This window comes from Delphinapterus leucas, chromosome 4 (genome assembly GCF_059928025.1).
Source record: "Delphinapterus leucas isolate spDelLeu-1000000601 "Yukka" chromosome 4, BTC_Dleu_Yukka2, whole genome shotgun sequence".
Taxonomy (NCBI): Eukaryota; Metazoa; Chordata; class Mammalia; order Artiodactyla; family Monodontidae; genus Delphinapterus; species Delphinapterus leucas.
Window position 1 is genome coordinate 48,440,643 of NC_143132.1, and position 21,316 is coordinate 48,461,958.

A 21,316-nucleotide genomic window follows, 5' to 3' on the forward strand; every position below is an offset into this window, starting at 1 on the left:
CAAAATAAAAACAAAATCGTGTGCGTAGTGAAAAATATAGGAATTTAGATCTGCATAAGAATTACGTCACACCATAATGGCTGTGACACTGTACTCAGTTTGGATCAAGGACAGACACGCCCACCCCTAACCCCCATTGATTGTGTCTGAAACTCAGTAACACAGAATGTGATTAAAAGGTTACATAGGGATGAGATGCCACAAATTCAAACGCATTGCCTTACAGATATGTATACTAAGCTAAGTTCATACTTGATTCTTTGAATAACAAATGAGTTGTTTTAATACTCTTCAATATATTAGGAAGTAATTGAATGACAACAGAGGATGACACAGAGTCTTGTGGTTATGACAGTGGTGAAATGGGTCTGAAATGAGTAGGAGCAGATGCTTATGGACATAATGTGTCATTACCTATGGTCGTCCCTGGAGCCTCGGTCCTAAGAGTAACTGGTTCAGGGATTGTGGCAGGAACTGATCAAAAGTGAGAAAAGAAATCAAAGAGATTTTTGTGAGTGCATGAAATGTCAGAAAATTCATCTTAACAGTAAAAATAATGCTTCGAAGGGGAAAAGGGAAGGGCAAGGATGGATTACACAAAAGTTTAAAACCAAGAGGCAGGAACTATAGGGGTGGGAGGTGAGAGGTAGAGGCGGTGGGGAGTAGGGCTTCACCCTAGGGTCTGCCCACCACACATAGAACAGAGAGCCAAAAAGAAGCTGAGACCATACTCGCTAAGTCCTTAGTGAAGAGAGTGGCATTTAATATAATAAGGTGAGGAACAACCTCTCAGTTTGTGGTATCATATTAAACGAAGCATCTTCAGTTCTAAGAATAGAAAAAGCATGGTCCTGTGTAGAAGTAAGGATCAGTGAAGCCCACTGGATCAAACTTAAGCTCTCGAGTAGACATCCCAGTCCCCTTTATTTCATCCTATAGAGGCCCATTCAACAGGAGTGTTATCACCAAGTCATCCTCTGTCTGGTCACCAGCTTCCTTCAGCACATTCCCTGTTTATCAGCCTTTGTTCCCTCAACCCTTCACTTATCCAAATTCTGCACTGATTCTTTCCCCTAATTATCCTGGATATTTTCCTGCTCCAAATATTTACTATATTTCTAGCATATATCATTTGTACTATTTCAGAAATTATTTTACATTTGTATAAACATGCTGCCCTATGTTATTTTCTACCTGTTTATGCAGGAACAGCTTTTGTTTACAACTATAGTACAAAATGTTTGGGAAATAAAGCATAATTCCTACTTCTGATTTGTCTCACAGGTGCTAATATGGTTATGGGGATATAGAAGGGATTAATAAGAAGAATAGTGTTTACTCTTAAGAGATATATAAGGCATGTACCGATTATGTGCACAGAACTCAGGGTCCCAGCTGGGGTAGAATGCTTGGATTCCTTAAACCAGAAACTGCATATTTACCCAGTGTGGTCTGAGGTACTTCTGGATGGGGCGTGGTTTTAGGTTTGGGACGTGGATGACGGGGTCTCTTTGTTGTTGTTAGAGCTGAAGGAAGAAAAGTTAGGATTATTATAGTGCTGGTGACTCCATTACCTCTGAATAGGATGATATAACCGGGCTCTAAGCCTTCTAAAACTGGCCAGAGTTCTTTTGAGTGGAGACACCTTTGTTACTTTGGTTTGAAATTTTATCATTTAATATATTAACAGGTTTTCTTTCATAATTGAGAATTCTCTAGAGATTAAAAATTATATTACAATTATGCTTAAGAAATGAAGATGAGGGACTATCATTTTCTTGAAAGCGTCCCTAATGAGAAATCACGCTAAACTGTGAAAGCATGAGAGAAGTTCAAACCATCCTATACTATTCACTTATAATTTAAAACAACTAGTCTTGGGCAAATTTTCCACTTGGTAATTTACTAAAATAACTACACAAAATTAGGTGCAACATCAATAAAGCAAAAAAAGAAGTTATGTAGAACTTGAAATATAGAAAGTAAGATGCTTAAAGAAACTTCATGGTATCATAATTGACACTATATTGGTGGTCTAAATAAAGAATATATGGAGAATCACATTTAGCCCCCAGCTCTAACAAACAGTACTATTTAAACAGAGACTCAGATTGACATGATGCAATTACAAGCTGGGAGATGCAGCAAATAGATGTGTTGAATTAAAGTTTATACACATTAATGTTAGAAAGAAAGCCTTTTATATTTTAAGATGAACACAGCAATAGGATGACAATAAATTATGACATCATTGTCTCTACAGAACATAGATAAGTCTGACAACAAGTAAAGAAAGCACTTGCTGAAGGATGTACAGGATCATTACCTAAAGATGTCCCAGTAGTAACAGGTTCAAGGTCTGTAGCAAGAAATGATCGAAAGCAATTAAAAAAAAGAATTGTTAAACACATAAGAAAAGTCACCGAACTCTCTTGAAAATGAACTTCACTAGGGTAGTGTGGTTCTACGGCCAGAAAGCAAAATTTTCAAAGTTCCAAGGTGAGGGTACAAAGATATATGATATCATGAAATGGTTATACCCTTATTATCCCTACACGGTTACCTACAAGTATTGCTTTTTATATCATCTGATAATATAATGGAAAACTCTGCTTAGAAAAATCTTTAGGCATCTGTCTAAAAACATTACGGTTAACAACTGTAAGAAAAGAATGTGAAAGTATAATTTATAACACAATATACTGGAAAACAAACAATTACATCTATGTCATGACAGATGCAATTGTTGATATATTTAAGCAGATATTGGTAATGAATAACCAAAACAGACAACGCTCCTTTTTGTTAAGAGTCCACTTTGGAAAAAGACCAAGACCTCTGTCCAAACAAAGCCATATAAAAGAGCAAGATACAAAGGGTCATTCAGTCTACAAAACTTGTCAGTTCATCTCTCTGTTATCAGGACAGAAAAGGGCTGACTGGAGAGTATGCTGCAGCCAAGTGGCTCAAATCCAATCATTGAAGTCAGGCACTCAGGTCCTCTTCACAGACCCATCTAAAAGTAGCACTGCTGACCACAATTTCTGAGCACCAGCCAAGTAAACATTGCACTTCTCCTTTCTCACAATCAAGTTCTACTTCCAAGTCCTATCCTTCTGCTGTCATCCACACATATGGCACCTTCCAGCTTCTGTTTGTTATTCCTGCTCATCCCTCCAACAAATCTACAAACTATACACATTTCAAGGTCCACATGACACTTATCACCCCCATGGATCTTTCACTTCTCTAAGAATTAACTAACAGTTGGTAAAACTCAATAAATATGTTGCTTTTGCCCATTTTCCTTTCTATCCGTATATGAACTGTTTCACACAAGAGCAGCTTCCTCCCTCAATGAAGCCAAGTCCCTTGTTATTTCTAAACTGTTCCTCACAAATGCTAATGTGGCAGTTCATTAAATATGAGACTAATTGAACTAAATAGGCTAGATACTAGATACGTTTTTGCAGAGCCAGAATCAAAGAGAAAATGTAATCGAATGGTGAGAGAAGCAAATAAAATACAAGGTACCAAGAAGATACTAAGCAGCGTGAGGAAGTCACATGAATTGACTAGAGCACTTGTAACTTGGGCATCCATCCTGAAGGATCACAGGGTTACTAGGCAGCGAGTTACACTCGCACCACAGTATCACATCCAACAAGGTTCCACAGGTACCAGGAGCCACATATTTACCTAGTTTGGCCTGAGGTGTCTCTGGGCTCGGCGTGGTTTTATGTTTGGGACGTGGACGTGGACGACGTTTTCTTGTTCTTTGTGATGTTTTTGGAGCTGAAGAAAGGAAACTGGTTAATGTTGTCTTATGACTCCAGAAAAAAAGGATGATACATGGCTCTAGGTTTTATAAAATTTTGCTAGATTTTCTGGAGTCTTGAGAAATTTGTCTCTGGGGTTTGGAATTTTCTTTGTCATCCATATGCCAAAAAAAAGTTGTGGGGGGTTGTCTGCTGACAGTTCTTTTGAGAAAGAACATATAACATTATTTTAATTATCTGAAAACTTTACTGTTATTGCTGGTATCAGATTTTCAAAGAGAACCCTGATCCAAGGGACGTCAGAAGCACAGCATGTCTACATCGCATTAGAGAGGGACACAGGCTCACCTGCTCTGGGGAGATTATATTTAGAAATGACTTGGTTTAGGCATACATCCCATTAAACATTATTAGACTAAACACATCTCATTTCTTAAAATCATTGGTAGACCATAAAAATGCCTGGAATATCTTAAAACAACTTTCTTTTGATGGCCACAGAATTATACCTGATGTTTATAGGGCAGAGACTCCTAACTGTGTTTGGAATTCAGCAGAACCACTGGCTCTGTAAAGCTTTAAGAAAGCTGGATAATGTGGGTGATAGATACTCTGCACTAGCTTCAGAGATGCTTATATTCTAACCAAGTGACTTATTTTAAACATCTTCAATATGTTCAAAATGAAAGAATATAGCTGAGTGACAAAAAGGGATGATGAAAAAATCTTACAGAAGAGAAAACCCTTTGACCAACATAGTAATGGAATTGACTGGACCATGAACAGAAAATGCTCTTGCCTGAAGACATCAAAGGTCATTACCTAATGTTGTCCAAGGAGCCTCAGTTCTCAGAGTTACAGGTTCAATGTCTCTGGCAGGAACTGACCAAAAGCAATACAATAAACAATGGAGGTTTAAGAAACATAGGAAAAGAAACAAAATTATCTTGAAAATGAATCCTTTTAATCCTGTAATGTTTAAAAAGCATTTATGAACTCTGGAAAAAGAGTATTTGTTCTGTAACAACTGGCTGTACTCTGGTACCCATTTATCTCACAAAACAGCCATACCCCTTGCACTTTGCATCCCTGTGAGGCCAATGAAAAGTAGGTTTTTTGGTGTTTAATTATATGATTGCAGCTGTATCGGAAACTTGGCTCCAAAAAAATCTCTTAGCTGTCTGATATGTATTTTAAATTACTCTGAAAAATTATTATGAAAACTTCTGTTAGTATTTGAAAGGTTTTCACCACCATTATTAATATATTTTTTTGAGAAATGGTGGTAGTGGTGAGGATTTTTAAAAATGTTCTTAATCAGTCTGATTATTGGAGATCTGTGACAGTTATGCAAAAGATAACCTTGTGCCCTTTCTCCACAATAAAGGTGATACTCTTTGCTACAATTTGTCCTTATTTATTCATTTATTTCAAATGGATACTTGGGAGATAACTATTCAAGTGAGGAACAGAGATGATTAAGAAAAAGGTCTAAAAAGTAATAATTCAACTTTTGTCTGAATAAACAGGATTCCTCTAATTCTCTAATATTCTGAAATGATTGAATTACACATTGGTATAAAATTAAGACTTATGACTCCTTGGTTTTAAAATAGTGTCTCTATTTTTCAAGTCCATAAGATTAAATGTAACATTAAAATATCGTATCACCAAAAACTCTGTAAGCATTTATATGGAGATTGCCTTTTGCTGACTGTCCAAGATAACATAGCACAGAGTTGGTTTAAGCCACATCTGAGAACATCTTCTGAACGAAAGGAAAACATGGCATCCGGAAGAGATAGAAAGTGAGAACCACAGGACAAAACAATATTCAAAGCTGATTGCCTTCAAACAAAAGAGGAAAATCCCTATTTTGTTTGGAATTCAACACCACAGGACGGATTTATCAACAGAAAGGTCCAGTTGCATTCGAACATTATGGAATCAAGAAGAAAGGACTTTTGCGAGAAAGAGACAATTTGTATTTTCTCAAGCTCCAACCAGCTTTTTCATTGTTCCTCTCCCACATCATAAATTATACATACATAAAAGCAGAGATTTCAAAAATGTCCTGGTTTGAATGATGGATGGAGAGAGCACCCGTAACTCTTGCCAACATCAAGTGCTGCAAGCAATCTGACTATCTCTGAAGATGATCAAAGAACAAAAAACATTCAGGGATTGTAAGCTGAGCGGCAGCTGTAAGAATGCCTAATTATATTAAAAAGGTCCTTGTTGAAAATAGTAAACAATTTTGGGGAATGAATGAAAAAGAGGATGAATGACAATTGTTTACACAAGAGACTACAGACAGTGACAGAAATGAGAGGGGCAAGTTCAGAGAAACATTGACCAAGAGGGAAGACATCCATCGTTACCTATGGTTGTGGAGGGCGCTTCATTCTCAAATGTAACAGGCTCAAAGACTGCACCATAAAAAATAAACAGATATAAGAAACAAAACTAAGGAAAGCTAGACTTTTAGGTTCTCATTGATGCTTAATTCACAGGACACAGAACTTGGTTTATTCTAAGCTGATATAAATTGCCTCCTTGAGAGACTTATTTATTATGAGAGATGCTCTCAGTAAATTAGAATTTTATACTAATTGGCATCTTAGGAGAAAATGTCACTTGGAAAACAATTGAATTTTCAGAACTATTATATAATATCTTCTTATTTAGTAGAAAATCACTTAGTTCATAGGTACCATTTGAAGAGCCAATAAGGTATTTTAGAGAAAGCCAATCTCCATGTGCCTATAAAGGAAGAACACAGGGTCAGCCTCCCTAGTGGCAGCTGCTAAAATCACTTTCAAAAATGCTCCAGATACAGAAAAACCAGGCTTCTATTCATTACAAACCCGAATTGAGAAGACAGAACCTAAAAATGCTTTAAGAGTGGAATCTGTCAGACAATCTGATATAAAATTAATTTCCCAAACATTAATTTGTTCATTGAACACATGAAACACACGTGTGGCTACTTTGAGAAGATAACGAACAAAAAAACCATGGTACTTGGGTTTCTATGCTTTTATGGTGTGACAAACTGTAAGCATCTTCAGCAACATCCCCAGAGAAAAAGCTTCTTAAGCCGAAGCACTGGAAATTGTTTACCGGATTTAGGTGGTGGCGTATCTGGTTTTGCTGTGGTTTTGGGTTTAGGAAGTAATTGCTTTGGTGATTTTGAATCTGAAGGAAAAAGGTGCTATAATTAGTGTCATGTCAGAGCTGTGAATGTCAAGATTAGCGCTACTTACACACCGTTTTCCTGGTTATAGATTAAGACACTGAAAGTAGAGATTACCAGGCTGGATTTGAGGTACATCTGGTCTACGTGTAGTTTTAGGTCTTTCGGATGGTTTCGACGCTAAAGAAAAAAGTATTAAGGTCACAGCTGTAACTGTCAATAATTAAGGACACATATGCTCAAGCAAAGATACTATATAAATTCAGTGAATATACAACAAAATTAATTCCTGGGGTGGGAAGGGTGGGAAATGTGTCCATTCCTACTGATTTTTCTGAAAGAAAAAAACCTTCAGGAAATGTTCAAAATGTGTCTCTCAACAAAAGTAAGGAGAATTATAAGAAGACTTTTTTCTGTATAAGTAATTTTTAAAATGACAAGTATAATAGTTCTGTTTCTTACTGGATAGGTTTTTTTTTCTTTTCCCCAGTATAAAAACAGTAAGGTAGAAATTTGAAACTTGCTTAGTAGGAAATCAGGAAAGTAACCCATAGATACTTGAAATTATACAGCATGTTACATGGCTATTTATTTCTGGAATTTTCTAAAGTAAACCAGTGATAGATTTATTGTGAATGCTGAGAAATTATAATGAAATAATTATAATCAAAACAGCATTAGGACTGAAAACAATAAAACCAGCTGGAGACTTTTAATATTCTCAAGTTACAAAGACCATACTATTTTTATCTTGGACCCTAGACAAAGAACAGTGTGTGTGACTTTGGTTATCAAAACATACTCAAAAAAATTCCCCAGAGAAACAGAAAAGCTGAAGGAGCCATTATTTCATGCAGCTGTTTAAGAGGGAGAAAGTCTTACAAGTTGAATGAGTAAAGCAATGAAATGGTAATCATGACACTGGAATAAAACATTGCCATTTGCCAAGTCCAGGATGAGCACGGAAGTCCCTGAGAAAGAGTAGATGGCTTTCTCTACACGAGGACACATCATGGGAGGACAGAGAGTTTCTAGAAAACCAGGAAGTTGTGTTCAAAACCATGGACTTTCCCTGAATTAGCATATAGAATTCTTCTAGAAGTTTCCTATCTTCAGGCTCTTCAGACCCAGATAGGAAAGGTGAAGGAAAGCATGGAACAAAACTGTGACACTGTGTATGGAATTGCAGTCATGCCTGGGCAGAGAGCAGGAAAAGCAAAAGTGACAACCTGGGAAAGCAATTGGAGGAGACCAGAATTACCAACTGTGGGCACCAAGGGCTCCAGTTGTACCGTAGCAGGTTCCAGAGCTACAGAGGCAAAAAACCAAAAATACTAATTATGTCAAGAAGCAGCATCTTGAGGAAGGAAACATTACTCTTCCATCTTTGCTTAAACCGTGTACTTTTTTTGAATGTGATTTTCCTTTTTACTTTTCCCATTTGCCCCTCTTCTCCCTATTGCTTTCCCACATCTCATCTGCCATGAATACGCATCTTACGTAAAAGTTTTACGGTGCCCTACTTTAACGATCCACTTAGTGGCCCAGCTTACTGCTGTGTATACTTAATAACTACAAATAAAAATATAAACGTATTCATAAAACGTGAATTTAGAAAGTATAGATCCTTAAATATAAAAATCAACTACACTGGTTCCTAAAGCCCAGCTATTTAGGCGGTAGGTAGCTACTATATCAGAAACTACCATATTCCACTTTCTATGTTAATTGGAACCCTGAACATCACATTTACCAGGTTTGGACTTGGGCACATCTGGACTAGGTGTGGTTTTAGGGCGGGGACGACGACCTGGTCGTTTGGTCTTTGGTGGAGCTGAAGAAAGAAAATCAGCTAGTTAACACACAAAAGGTGGCCCTACAAACTGACCATCAATACTACGTGTATCTTAGAAGCACATTTAAGCCCTTTGATTTATTGCAGATATGTATCCTTCTGTTTGCCACTTTCTATCATTATTTGCCCAGTTAAATGAGGTCTTGAATAATGGATTTTTATTTTATTTTTTGCCAAATATTTATAAATAACTGTTCAAAAGATCTCTCTATTCTGAGGTGGAAAATTCAGAACTTTGTACAGCTTGGAGAAGACGGTCTCATTCAATTTTTGAAGGTATATGTTTAACAGGAACATGAGAAAAGTTACTTGTAGAAGCCACTAGGGATAAAAACTAAAATTTATTTGGCCTAAGATTCAAAAGGAAATGTTTTTCGCTTAGCATTTAAAAATCTGCAAATCAACATGGGGTGGGGTGGGGGAAAGGGAGGGTGGGATGAATTGGGAGATTAGGTCGGACATAAATACACTACTATGTGTAAAGTAGATAGCCAGTGGGAAGCTGCTGTACAACACAGGGAGCTCGGCTTGGTGCTCTGTGATGACCTAGATGGGTGGGAAGGGGGGTGGGGTGGGAGGGAGGTCCAAGGGGGAGGGGATATATGTATACTGATACATATATAGCTGCTTCACTTCAGTGTACAGCAGAAACTAACACAACATTGTAAAGCAATTATACTCCAATAAAAAAAAATTCTGTAAATCAGTAACATGTGCAAAAAGGCTTTGAATTCTCAAATTATTTCAGGGAAGGCAACTTTTAAGGAATGAGATATAATTTTTAGACTATAGGATTTAAAATTTTTCTCCAAAGGAATAGAGAGCACACACACACAAATGGACATTAATGAACAAATCCATTAATGTGAGCCTGTTAATAAAGATGCCAGCAGTCAGGAAAAGGAAAAAAAGGTAGGTCACTCACTGCATTACCTAATGTTGTTGTTGAAGGTTTAGTTCCCAGTGTTCCAGGTTCTAAGACTGCACGAAAAATGATCAAGAAGGAATCAAAATCAACGGAAAGATGATGAACTTTAGTAAAATACGAAAAATGCTTAATTTTTAAGTACTAAGTTGAGCAATCATAAATGGTGAAACTTTTATCCATATAAGAAATTCCTTTTTTATGTAAATAGATTCCTGTGTTTTTAGACAAAATGAACAAAAACGCAGCTGGTCAGTTAAGTTTGGAAAGAGAAATGGAAAAAAAAAAGGCATGACTCTCATTTGGAAGATGTAAATGCAATAAAGTAACCAACAACTCATGTTATGAAGGAAAATGTGAATAACTGGCTAAGACAGCACTAGCAGAACAGTTTTTGCTCTCTTGAAGGAAAAGAAGCTACATAGACTGGGGTGAATTTTTATATTTCTCTCATTTAATGAATTTCCTAGTGACACATCAGGATATTTAGATCTGGAAAGACCATAATGCTTTTCAAGAAAGTCTGCAAATGTTAGAGTTTTGAAAGTAAGAAAAACACCTCTAAAAGTGAAAGCACAAATATGTCCCGGGGAAGCCATGGTCCTCTATGGGAAATAACCAGGTTAAAACAAGCTCAGGACATGGTGCTCAAATACAAGGAGGGACAACAAGGAATGTGACAAATCAAAATCAGTATGGCTTTCATGGCTGTCTCAGAGCTTCCACTTCAGCACAGGCAGGGAGTTTATCTTCTGGTGAAAATGGCTGAAAGAAAGATCTGAAGGACAACAAAGAAATAATTTTTTGAAAAGCCAAAGCTAAGCACAAAGTTGAACATAGAGGGTGTGAAAGAAAGAGAATTCTTTTTCACTCACTAAAGCAAACTTCATTACCTATTGGCGGCTGTGATGGTGGTGGAGTCTCAGGTTCCAGGGCTGCAATAAAAGCAAGTATTATCAAAGGGGATGCTGATGAGCACCATTTAAGCTAGAAATTAAAGGTCCTTTACCATAATAAGTGTTCTCTCATTGGTGAACCATCAGGTTCTATTGGCTTATGAAATAAAGCTCAATCAGCCTGCAGCCTCTCCACAAACCACAACAGAAGAAAGAATAGAGAATTCTAATTTTTGTTGTTGATTTTTAGCTATTTTCCCCACTACTGCTCCTCATGCCTGAGGAGATATTAAAGGAAGTCAGTGTAGCCTCTCAGAGGTTGTTCACCTGCCATTTTATTTTCATGCAGGACAGTCGGTTTCACCCAAGAAAATGGGAAGAGGCAACAGACCCATCAGACCTGTGACCGTGCCTGAGCTCTGTTAGTTTGGGATGATTTTCAGCCTGACTGGATCTGATATTCTTTCACAAAAAATAGGAATGGAACTTACAGTCTAAAAGGGGCCACAAGTGTTCATACGGTGTTCCCCGTATTTACTAGTATCTATTGCTGGTGAACAAATTGATTTACACATGAAATTTATTCCATTTAAATTATCAAATCAATAGAAGTCAGAAAGTAGTCTCAGATTTCATCAAATGCTGAATAAATTGAATAACAATATTATATAAATATTCTGACAGATAAATTCTCCAATGCCATTCAGATTAGCAGTAAATAAATTATACCTCATGCTGAATATAGTTTGGTTAAAAAGTCTATTTGGGTTTTTTAAAAGAAGATCATCCAATAGAGGTTTCCTATTCTGTAGAACAAAAAGAATTCTTTTCTTTCAAGAAGAAAATAAAAAAGGAAATCAGTTGTTGAAATACAAAACAAAGTGAATATGCTTTGACTTTTTTTTTCTTACAGAAAGAAACCAATTAATATGGCACCTACTGACCAGCTTAACAGAACTTAAATCATTTTGCACTTATGTATTCCTTATAGTACATTTACCAGGGTTATCTCTGATATTTCTGGACTAGGGGATATGGAAGGTTTTGGGGAAGCATGTAGTGACTCTTTAGCAACTAACAAAGAAAATATAATAATAAATAATTAGGATAGAGAATTTTCATTTATTCTGAACGCAAGGCATAATAGCACAAGGTGTTACTGAAATGTAGCATCATTCATTAGAATGTCTGTGGCCAAAAAAAAAGAATTCTGATTTCTCAAGAACTTGTCAGAAATAGATTATAACAGATGAATGGCAGAGCTGCAGTGATGTACGAGATAGAAGTACACTAGGCAAAGTAAAAAAATGTGTGTGTGGGAGGGGGAGGGGGCGTGGCTAAATGTCAGCGTCTACAGGAGAAAGGGAAAATAAACAGTAGATATCAGTAATCAAATACAATATCAAAAAGCATTCACATCTGAAAATAGCAAAAAACAAAAATTCTCTTGAAACTTTGGAGTTGTAATTCGGGTTTTAATTTCTACAAAGTTGCCTTCTAAAAGTGTGAAAAAGTAAGATTTGGTACTTGTAGCACCTTTTAGCTTTCACAAAGATCAAAGAATGCTGTCTTTTGAATTTTATAAAGAAAAATCAGCATTTTTTAGGTCCTGAGACTGAGGCCAAATAGGTATGGAGCCCCATCAATTAAGCTTCCAATTCACCTGAATATAAAAATATTAAAGTCAGTGTTTATTAAAAGTAAATACATCTTCTGGTAAGACTTCCTCTATTTCATAGCCTTAAGGTATTACCGATAAAGGTGCAAAAATGTTCCATAAAAAAAGCTGAGTGGCATGCAAATAACTATACCACTCACCTCAGCACAAAACAAAGAAAACTAAAACCCTCTCGTGGATTTGTGGCTAGCAATGAGTACAATTTACTATTCTGTCCACCGTGTCAGAGGAATGCATACAACAAACAGCTGTAATCGGAGGTCTCTCCCTTTTTTTCAGATCGTTAAAAGCTTGAAGAGCCGAACGTCATTACAATCTTAATAATTAACTATGAAGGAAACAATTCTTATTGGATGAGGCAGACAAGTTGGGACACGGTAGATGTCTGGGATTTTCAAGAAAGTGCTGGATTCTGCTTATAAAACAAACCAAAACCAATGTGGGTTTTTACTCGTTAGCTTAACCACAAAGGAAAACCAAAGGAAAAGCAGCCTGTATGGAAAGTGAAACAGAAAAACAGGAGAGTGTGAGGAGAGGGCTGAGAAAGGCAATGAATGACTCAAATCAAAAAGCTTTTGGTGGTTTATTTGCTCTCTTGAACCTTGGCAGGAGAAGAAGTATTTAGCAGAGCTATAGTGGTGGTTGCCATAAAATAAATACATTTTAAAAAGCTAAAACCCAAGCAATGGTTTATAGAGAACCAGTCATCACCCTATGTTGCCTCAGGCCACTCAGAGTCAACATGAGTTAGCTTAAGTTTAGGCACAGATTCTGAAGTGGTGATACTTGCTGTTAGGGGAAGAGTGTGGCTATTCTTAGGTGATTAGAAGGTAGAAATCAAAGGAATATAAACCCATTAGCTTCCAAATGATTTCCCCCATTTTAAAGGGAAATGTCAAATTAAGAAATCTCTTTGCTCAAATACCTTAGGGTGATAAGAACACACTCTCCCACCTTGATTTGTATTAATGAATTTCCTCTCAGAAACATTTTATTCCCCCAGAAGCCACTAAAAGTAATAATATAGCTTATCATGAATAAATGGTAATAAACATTAGGAGACAATTTTTGATGTTTTCAAATGTTACCTTGTAACAACAGAAATAATTAGATTGGAAAAACATTTACTTAAAGTTGGTGACCCCAAATGGCAGGGGGTGGTGGTGGGATGAATTGGGAGATTGGGATTGACATATATACACTAATATGTATAAAATGGATAACTAATAAGAACCTGCTGTATAAAAAAATAAAATTCAAAAATAAATAAATAAAAAGTTGGTGACCCAAACATAGAGTAATATTTCTCGAGCTGCTTGGTAATAGGTCCCTATTCAAAATACAGCTTAAATGTAAGAGTTACTACCTTATTCTAAAGTCCTCTGGGCGTAATTTTAAAATAAATGTACATGAAATCCTTCTCTCAGATAGCTGACTGTCAGAGTTCTATGATTTAAACTGCTAGGGCTCTTGAGTTTTATTAGCTATGCTTCTTTCTCCTAATAACCTCTCTGAGTTAGAATACTTCATTCCATTTCTCTGACTTGGAGACCTCAACCCTGGTCACAGCATCAACTATACTCCCTTTGCCTAATCCATAATTTCTTTCCCTCTGACACCTGCAACACCTGGAAATCTCACTGCCTCTTTAAAAGGAGTCATGAGAATTCTCTCTCTGAGCAGTTACGCTTTTCTTCCTTACCCATGTCTTTGCAAAAAAACAAATCATGCCCACTTAAGCAGAAAACCTCTTGCTTTAATAATCCTCCCTTGTAAATATACATTAATGAAAAATCCATATTACAGTGAGAAATATATCCTTCCCAGAGCTAAGGGGTTAAAGTTTTGATGAAAATAATGAGTTGTGATGAAGTTCCCCATATATAATCTCATAAATCAACATTTCAGACTGTTGTAGAGATTCTGGATAGATGGAAAAAACAATTTGATCATTTAACATGTCCTGCAATCCTTGTGCAGGGAATTGTCTCTGTTTTTAATTACATACACGGAATAACCCCTCCCTGCAAAAAAAGAAGAAAAAAAAAACCCTCTTTTCTTCAGCAAAACATCATTAATGTCTCCTGAGAAGGAAACAGAAGTCAGTGTTCGGAAATCAGACCCAATTTAGAAAGAAGCCATAGAACATTAGGGAAATACAACCATTGCTAGTCATGCAGCCCGAGAACTGAGAAGGCCCCCAACAAGGCAGAGTTCTTAGGGGATGGAAAGACTTCTCCACTTCTCAGCTGAAAGGCTACTGTTTAGTGTGATCTGAGTTCCAATCAACTTTGGCACTGGAAACTATTTCACAGTCCTAGACAAGGGAGTCCTCAATCCTTCCCACCACTCTATTTCTGTGCTTTCTCTGTGATGGTCATGAACATAATGAAACGCCACACAGCTCAGAGAGATGCTATGATAATATCAGAGGAGTTGGCTATAAATGACATCATTTCATCGCACTTTCACTCTTTTCATGGAAAGTTATATCAAATACCAAGATGCAAATCAGAAGTTCTTGCTCCAAAGAGTGGCATAAAATAACTTTTCAACCCTACTTTTGGAATATCAAAATAAAGCTCAGGGTAATTACCAGGTTTGGTGTGTGTCACTTCTGGACTGAGAGGGATTTTAGGTTTCAAAGAAATAAACTGTGTTTTACTGGGAGCTGGAAAAATAAAGAAACAAAATAATCAACAAATCAATAATTAGTCATTTCAGTGTCTAAAACTGCAAAAGGAAAACCTATACCTCAAGTGCTATAAACCCGTCATCTTGGATGATTTTGGATTCCATTAAAATAATACTTCACAGAGCACCATTTAATGAAAATACAGTAATAAATTTTCATCTTTTTGAAAAAGCATTTCAAGAGAAATAGCATTGTCACTAGTCACCACAACTACCCAAAGACAGTGATTTTAACCCGTGATTAGAAAACAAAAATCAGTGTAATGATTTTGCACCTTATTTCACATTTCTCAGCCACATCTAAATCTTTAAGCATCAGAAAAGAGAAATGTTTTAAAATTAATATTTACTGATAGGTATAATGTTATGATCTATGGCATAAAGAAATTTTTACTAACACCATAACAGAAAGCTGTTTTGCCAAATGAAGTTGAACTTGAGGGCTTTACTTAAAAAAATGGAGAACTGTGTATAAGACGCAGCTTTAAAAACAATGGTTGCATAGAAGATGAGAAATCATCAGTGGTTTAACGGCTCTCCAAGGTACAGGATGATGTCTAAATGCTGAGCTCACATCAACCACCACATGGCCAGCTATCCAAAACCATGAAAGTCATGGAGTTGATGTGCACTATGAGATAATTTAGTACTGCTGAAATGATCCAATTAGAACAGTGATTGAGATGTTACATAAAAGCTGGCATACTGGACTTTCCGTGGTGAAATGAAGTAACATATTTACTAAGGACATATTGTTACCCAGTGTTGTCCGTGTAGGTTCAGGGCTTTTAGAAATTTTAGATGTAATTGTTCCAGGACTTGTGGTTCTTTCTGGTGGTGGAAAGGAAAAAAAAATATATTAAAATATTCTAGAGACAATAAAAAAAAACAATCCTCCAAAGAGGAACTGAATGACCTTTTTAAAATCCTGTAATATTTAGTCAGTGTTTACAAAGTATGCAGTGAGTAAAAGTTTGGGGCAAGAATTTTAAAATTTAGTCATAATAGTATAGCTATAAAAAAAATTGTAATAAGCAATGGAATAATCAAAGTCTGGTTTGTCGAGCATGATTCTGAGTGTACTCTTTGACAATGAAGAGTGTCACATCCAGGTTGATAAACTACCTTTACCTCAAACTCTGTGCCATAATATATGTTGTTCCCCTCTCCTTTTCCTCTAAACCCTACACATATTCTGAGGCTTACATCCTCAACTCGTACTTTCTTTTTCTGAGCTTCCACACAGTATTACAGTTTCACAAGCAGGTTGTATAATCTTACATTGCTCTCATTGTTCATGATATAATCTTAAAAAAAAAAAAATACAAGCAATTGGAAAGCCAGAGTCATGTCCTCTGCATCTCAGCCATCGCCCTAGTGCAAAACTGAAAACATAGTAGTAGGCAACGAAAACAGGAACTGTCTGCCTAATAACACTTAAACTCAGATGCATGCCAGGAAAATAAATTACAGTATATATCACTGTGACAGTAGGACTTGTTTCTATGTTTATACCAAAATTTGCATGCAAGAACATCATTCACTAAAATTGATCTAACAAGAAACAGCAGCATATTACTTAGAAATGTGGAGGTAAATACAAAAGAAACATGCTAAAGAATTGGAGAATGGGTCTCAAGGGTAGAATAGGGTAGGGCAGTGGACTCCTCTTGTTCAATCTAAGCCTTGTAGTACTTAAAAAAAATCTTTACGTATTACTTTGATTAAAGAAGGGTATTTCCCAGAAAGAAAGAACATCATTCACATAATTTTCAATAAGATCTTATTGAAAATGTTTGATCCTTGTTATTTTGCATTAATTATTCATCTTCAGTCAATTCCAGATTTTACAGAGAATGTTTAATCTATAGAACCGTTTCTTTTTATAAGTAGATGGACATTATCTATTTGGAATTAAATATCCTGAAAGGTTAAAGAGACAGTTATTTACCAGGTTTAGTTCTTGGTGTTTTGGGCCTGAAGCGTCGTTTAGGTGTAGAAGGGACAGATGTAGTTTGCAGGGGAGCTGAAAGAAGATTTAATATAGCTTTGATAAATGGTATTTCCCAGGGGTCAATCAGGTTGTAACTGTAAACTTGTAAACTTCCTGAGGGCAAGAACTGCTTTTTATTTCTTTGTATCCCTAGAATGCCCAGCACTGTGTTTTATAGACAGTAGGTGCTCAATAAGTGTTGATTGAGTCAAAAGAAATTAAATTCTATATGAGAATTGAAGGTACATTGTTCACTTAACTGTACTGGAAAGGGAGGACCCTTGTGGGATTTAAGAACACAAGGTACAGTTAAGAACTCAAAAGGTGATTTACTGAACAGCACGGGAGAAGCACAAATATTTGAGATTTAGAGAATGGAAGGTTCAGAACTTCTTTAATTCTATATCTCACTACTAACCTCACCAGGAGTTAACGAACTTCATTATTCCAATAATTTTCTATTATAGAATATATGTTGTTTTACTCTTTTATTCATCTTTCTTTATCATATCCAGGATTGCAGAGCCTACTTGGTGCTCTTTATACTTAGGCTACTTGGAGAAAAACAGTCTGACCAAGTGGTATCTAAATATGCTAATTGAAGGGAATGTATCTTAAAATAATTATTATCTATAATTTTGCTGTTATTTTCCAGTGGCAAATTTGAAAGAAGTATAGGGAATAACAAGAAGAAAGGGAATAATACTTCAAAATAATGTATGCAAAGACTGAATTTTTATGTCATACACCTGCAACTAATATAATGTTATATATTAATTTTACCTCAATTAAAAAAATACAGAGACACCAAGATTATGAAAATTCTTCGAGGATTATCACAAGGCTAAGTAGGACAGATAACCCAGTTCTTTGAAGAATTTCATGGTAGAGAATGAAGGGAAATGTTTACTACTGAAAATATTCTGAAAAGGCCAACACATGACTGATTCTTTTTGTCACTTTATCCATTCTTTCAAAGTACACAACTATACGAATGTCATTAGTTACCAGGTGTTGTAGGTTGCATTTCAGGACTGGTAAAGATTTCCAGTTTTTGAGGGACGAATGGTGTTTCACTCGGAGCTGAAAACACAAACACCCCATCCCACCAAATAATTCCAGTTAAAATGAGGTATTTTAAGAGTTTCAGCATGCTTTTAGATGGTGTTACAAAGCACATGCTACAAGGACATGATTAAGGATGAAAAATGCATGAATGTTGTCTTGAAAGCTGGTGGATGAAATGATAATTTAAAGTGGAGAAAAGGTCAGAATGAGATTGTTCAGTAGCTGACTCGAGGCAGACTCAATGCATGGAAGAGAGGTGATACAGGCCACAAACACACGAGATGGGAGGATATGGATGATGAAGATGTCCATGCAGTTTTCAAAGCTTTTCATTCCTTTAAGGATGGAAAAAATATCATCTATTATGGTTTAAGAAGAAAAAAGAGAGAGAGAGCCCAAAATGGAACATAAGATGCCTGCATTACAGGAAAAAATATATATTATATTCAGAAATAGGAAAGAAATAAATGATTAGATGTGATGGAATTAAATGGTCATTTGGAAGAAAGGCATTTACATGGATTTTCTTTCGATGGAAAACAAAGCACAATTTTTCTGTTAAAAACATTACCCAGTGTTGCCCTTGGCTGTTCAAGAGTTCTAGAAGTTTTAGATGGGACAGAATCCAGAAATGGATCGCTTGTTGCTGTTGGAATAAATGTCAACATTTTTAAAAGCAATAGAAGGCCCCAGGAATAAAATACAAATTCCAGAGTAATAAATTATGCCTCAAATGGGGAAAAATATCAAGAACACTTGAGAGATTGCTGACCAACATTTTAAAGCTAGTGATTCATTAGGAGTTGAAGATGACCTCATTTTTAAAAACATGCAAACTTCAAATGTTAAACCATGATAAAACAATGTTTCATATATTGAACTTTCAACTGGTTTTTCTGGTTCCTTCCCTCTGTTTCTTAAACTGCTAGCTGAATCTACTCTTAGCATTCTATTTCATTTCTTAAAATTTTCTGCTACTATTTAAAATTATTTGCCTTTATTTATCATGGCACCAATAGAGCTAAGATAAGGCTACACACACACACACAAATACCAGACATACGTCTTTGTGTGGCAGAGACCAGTATTATTTACTTTGAATCTCCTGCAGTACCTAGTTTAGTAAGTGCTCAATAAATACTTGCTAGAAGGAACTATTGGACTGAATTAAACTCACTGTAGATAGATCAGTAAGTGAATGCCAAACATTAGACCCAACTGAACTTCTATAGACAAATGAGTGACATGATTGCTCGAGAGACGGATTTCTCACCTTGGCACTATTGCCCTTTAGGGCTGGATGACTCTTTTGGTGTGGGAGCTGTCCTGTGCATTGCAGGGTGTTTAGCAGCATCCCTGGCCTCTACCCACTAGATGTCAGTAATACCGTCCCCAGATACCAAAAGTATATCTAGCCATGGCCGAATGTTTCCTCAGGGGGAAGGGAGCAAAATCACCCCCACTGGAGAACCACTACACCAGGGAAAACTAAGAGTCTAAAGCTTTTTAGAATGACTCTGAACACAGGAGAGATAGGCCATTATTTTACTGTGCCTCAGTGGCAACCTAATCTATCTGCATCTCCCACATGTGGCAGAGTTTATTTACTGATGGATGGGAAGAAATAATCATTCAATGGGAGAGGTGGGTAGAATTCATCTCCCTGACACAGATTGCCATGTCTCTCCTGTGGAGCTCTAGAGAGCGCACTTTTTCATTCGGCAAAAATGAAAGGGGGAACTAGGTGCAGTATTGTCAGAATACCTGGCATGCAAAAAAAAGAATTGAGAGGCTGGGTGTACCTGTGTGGGGTTCTGATATTTCAGGCTCATCTGATGTTGTAGGGCTTGAGAAAACATCATAAGTGGCTTTTAAAAGAAAAGTTAAAACATAAAAGAAGATGTTAATTTTAATTTTAAAAGATTTCATGACATATTTTCATGCTGGCTGAAAGAGGACATTTTCATGTAGGTGTTAGTGAGCTTTGGCTGTGGGCTACTGGTCATGTCAGCAACGTGTAAGCAATCACTAAAAGACTTGCCTCTAGTCCTTCTTGCCCTGAACTAAAGGCCTTTATGCAGTGAGCCCTGACACTGACCCCTAGGGTGATGCGAGCATAGTGCTACTTACAAGGAAGTAGTGCCAGCTGTAAATCAAATAGCTTCAAAGAGTACAAACATAAATGAAATCAGATGGCAATTTGAGATTTCCAAAGAAGGAAACAGCAGTCACACTGAGGTAATTTGCACAGAGACTACAGCTTAGTCTTTGTACTTAGTAAAAGTTACCATCATGATGTCTGGATAGTACTTTACAGTTTGCACAGCACTTTATAGTTTGCACAGCATTTTCTCATGTATCAACTTATTTAACTCTCTTAACATCCCTGAGAAATAGGTGAGGTAGACATTAGCCCCATGTTATAGACAATGGGGTGGCAACTCCATTTTCTAGATGATAAAATTGAGATTCACTGGGGAGAGGACATTTGCTAGTGGTCACACACTGGGACTGTCAAATTCACATATTTCCCATTCCATTAGCAGGGCCAGGAATGGCAGAGTTAAGACCAGCACCTTCCTCTTGTCCCATCCTTCCTGCCATTTTACCTAGAGGCAGCTTTCTACATTCCTCCATGGAGCCAAAAGCCCATCTATAATCTAGGTGGGTTTAAAGATAAGTTTTATATTCTACATAAAGAAAAGTAGGGTGACCTTAACAATACAGCTTGATTTTAATGTAGGGGTAATTTTCACATTCACTTAAGAGTTGAATTTGCAAGCAAAAACAGCATCAAAATTAGAAAGTTCCCATTTCTGTACAAAGAGCCGTCACCATGGTAATGAGAGGTATAGAGGAAGCATGAACTGTCAGGAGGCAGGTGTCACTTCCCTTGCCCATTGAAAATGGCTGTACAGAAATAAACTATAAAGGCAGGAGCTCATGGGAAAATTTACACATTGGGGCTACTTGTAATTTAGTGACGATGTAATGATACTGAACCATTGCTAGTTGAAGCTGTAGGGAAGCTACGATCAGAGCATGCGGCACAGTCTGATATGCAGAGAGGGTAATTATATTGCACTGCATACAAAAGAGGCAGGAAATATATTTCATTTTGTGAAGGTGAATCTACTGCTTTGCAAAATCTTCGAAAAAAAGAAAGAATATTATGAGTTAAAATATGCAGATATCCCAAGAGTAAATTTATTACCTTGCAATGTAAAGTTTT

At 36.6% G+C, this 21,316-nt stretch overlaps 1 protein-coding gene across 1 annotated transcript in view; it reads right to left on the reverse strand.

Annotated features, from left to right (window-relative positions):
* The window catches only part of ABI3BP (ABI family member 3 binding protein), a 261,606-nt gene that overhangs the window by 92,915 nt on the left and 147,375 nt on the right, over window positions 1-21,316 (reverse strand). The window contains exons 15-32 of the mRNA XM_089910463.1: window positions 19,887-19,952; window positions 18,656-18,730; window positions 18,025-18,099; window positions 16,975-17,049; window positions 15,783-15,854; window positions 14,926-15,000; window positions 10,649-10,690; window positions 9,764-9,805; window positions 8,729-8,809; window positions 8,237-8,284; window positions 7,093-7,155; window positions 6,903-6,977; window positions 6,161-6,208; window positions 4,602-4,661; window positions 3,700-3,795; window positions 2,327-2,359; window positions 1,443-1,526; window positions 415-474 (exon numbers count right to left, since the gene is read on the reverse strand). Coding sequence (XP_089766589.1) covers window positions 415-474; window positions 1,443-1,526; window positions 2,327-2,359; window positions 3,700-3,795; window positions 4,602-4,661; window positions 6,161-6,208; window positions 6,903-6,977; window positions 7,093-7,155; window positions 8,237-8,284; window positions 8,729-8,809; window positions 9,764-9,805; window positions 10,649-10,690; window positions 14,926-15,000; window positions 15,783-15,854; window positions 16,975-17,049; window positions 18,025-18,099; window positions 18,656-18,730; window positions 19,887-19,952 — 1,170 coding nt within the window. The remainder of the gene's footprint in view (window positions 1-414; window positions 475-1,442; window positions 1,527-2,326; window positions 2,360-3,699; window positions 3,796-4,601; window positions 4,662-6,160; window positions 6,209-6,902; window positions 6,978-7,092; window positions 7,156-8,236; window positions 8,285-8,728; window positions 8,810-9,763; window positions 9,806-10,648; window positions 10,691-14,925; window positions 15,001-15,782; window positions 15,855-16,974; window positions 17,050-18,024; window positions 18,100-18,655; window positions 18,731-19,886; window positions 19,953-21,316) is intronic.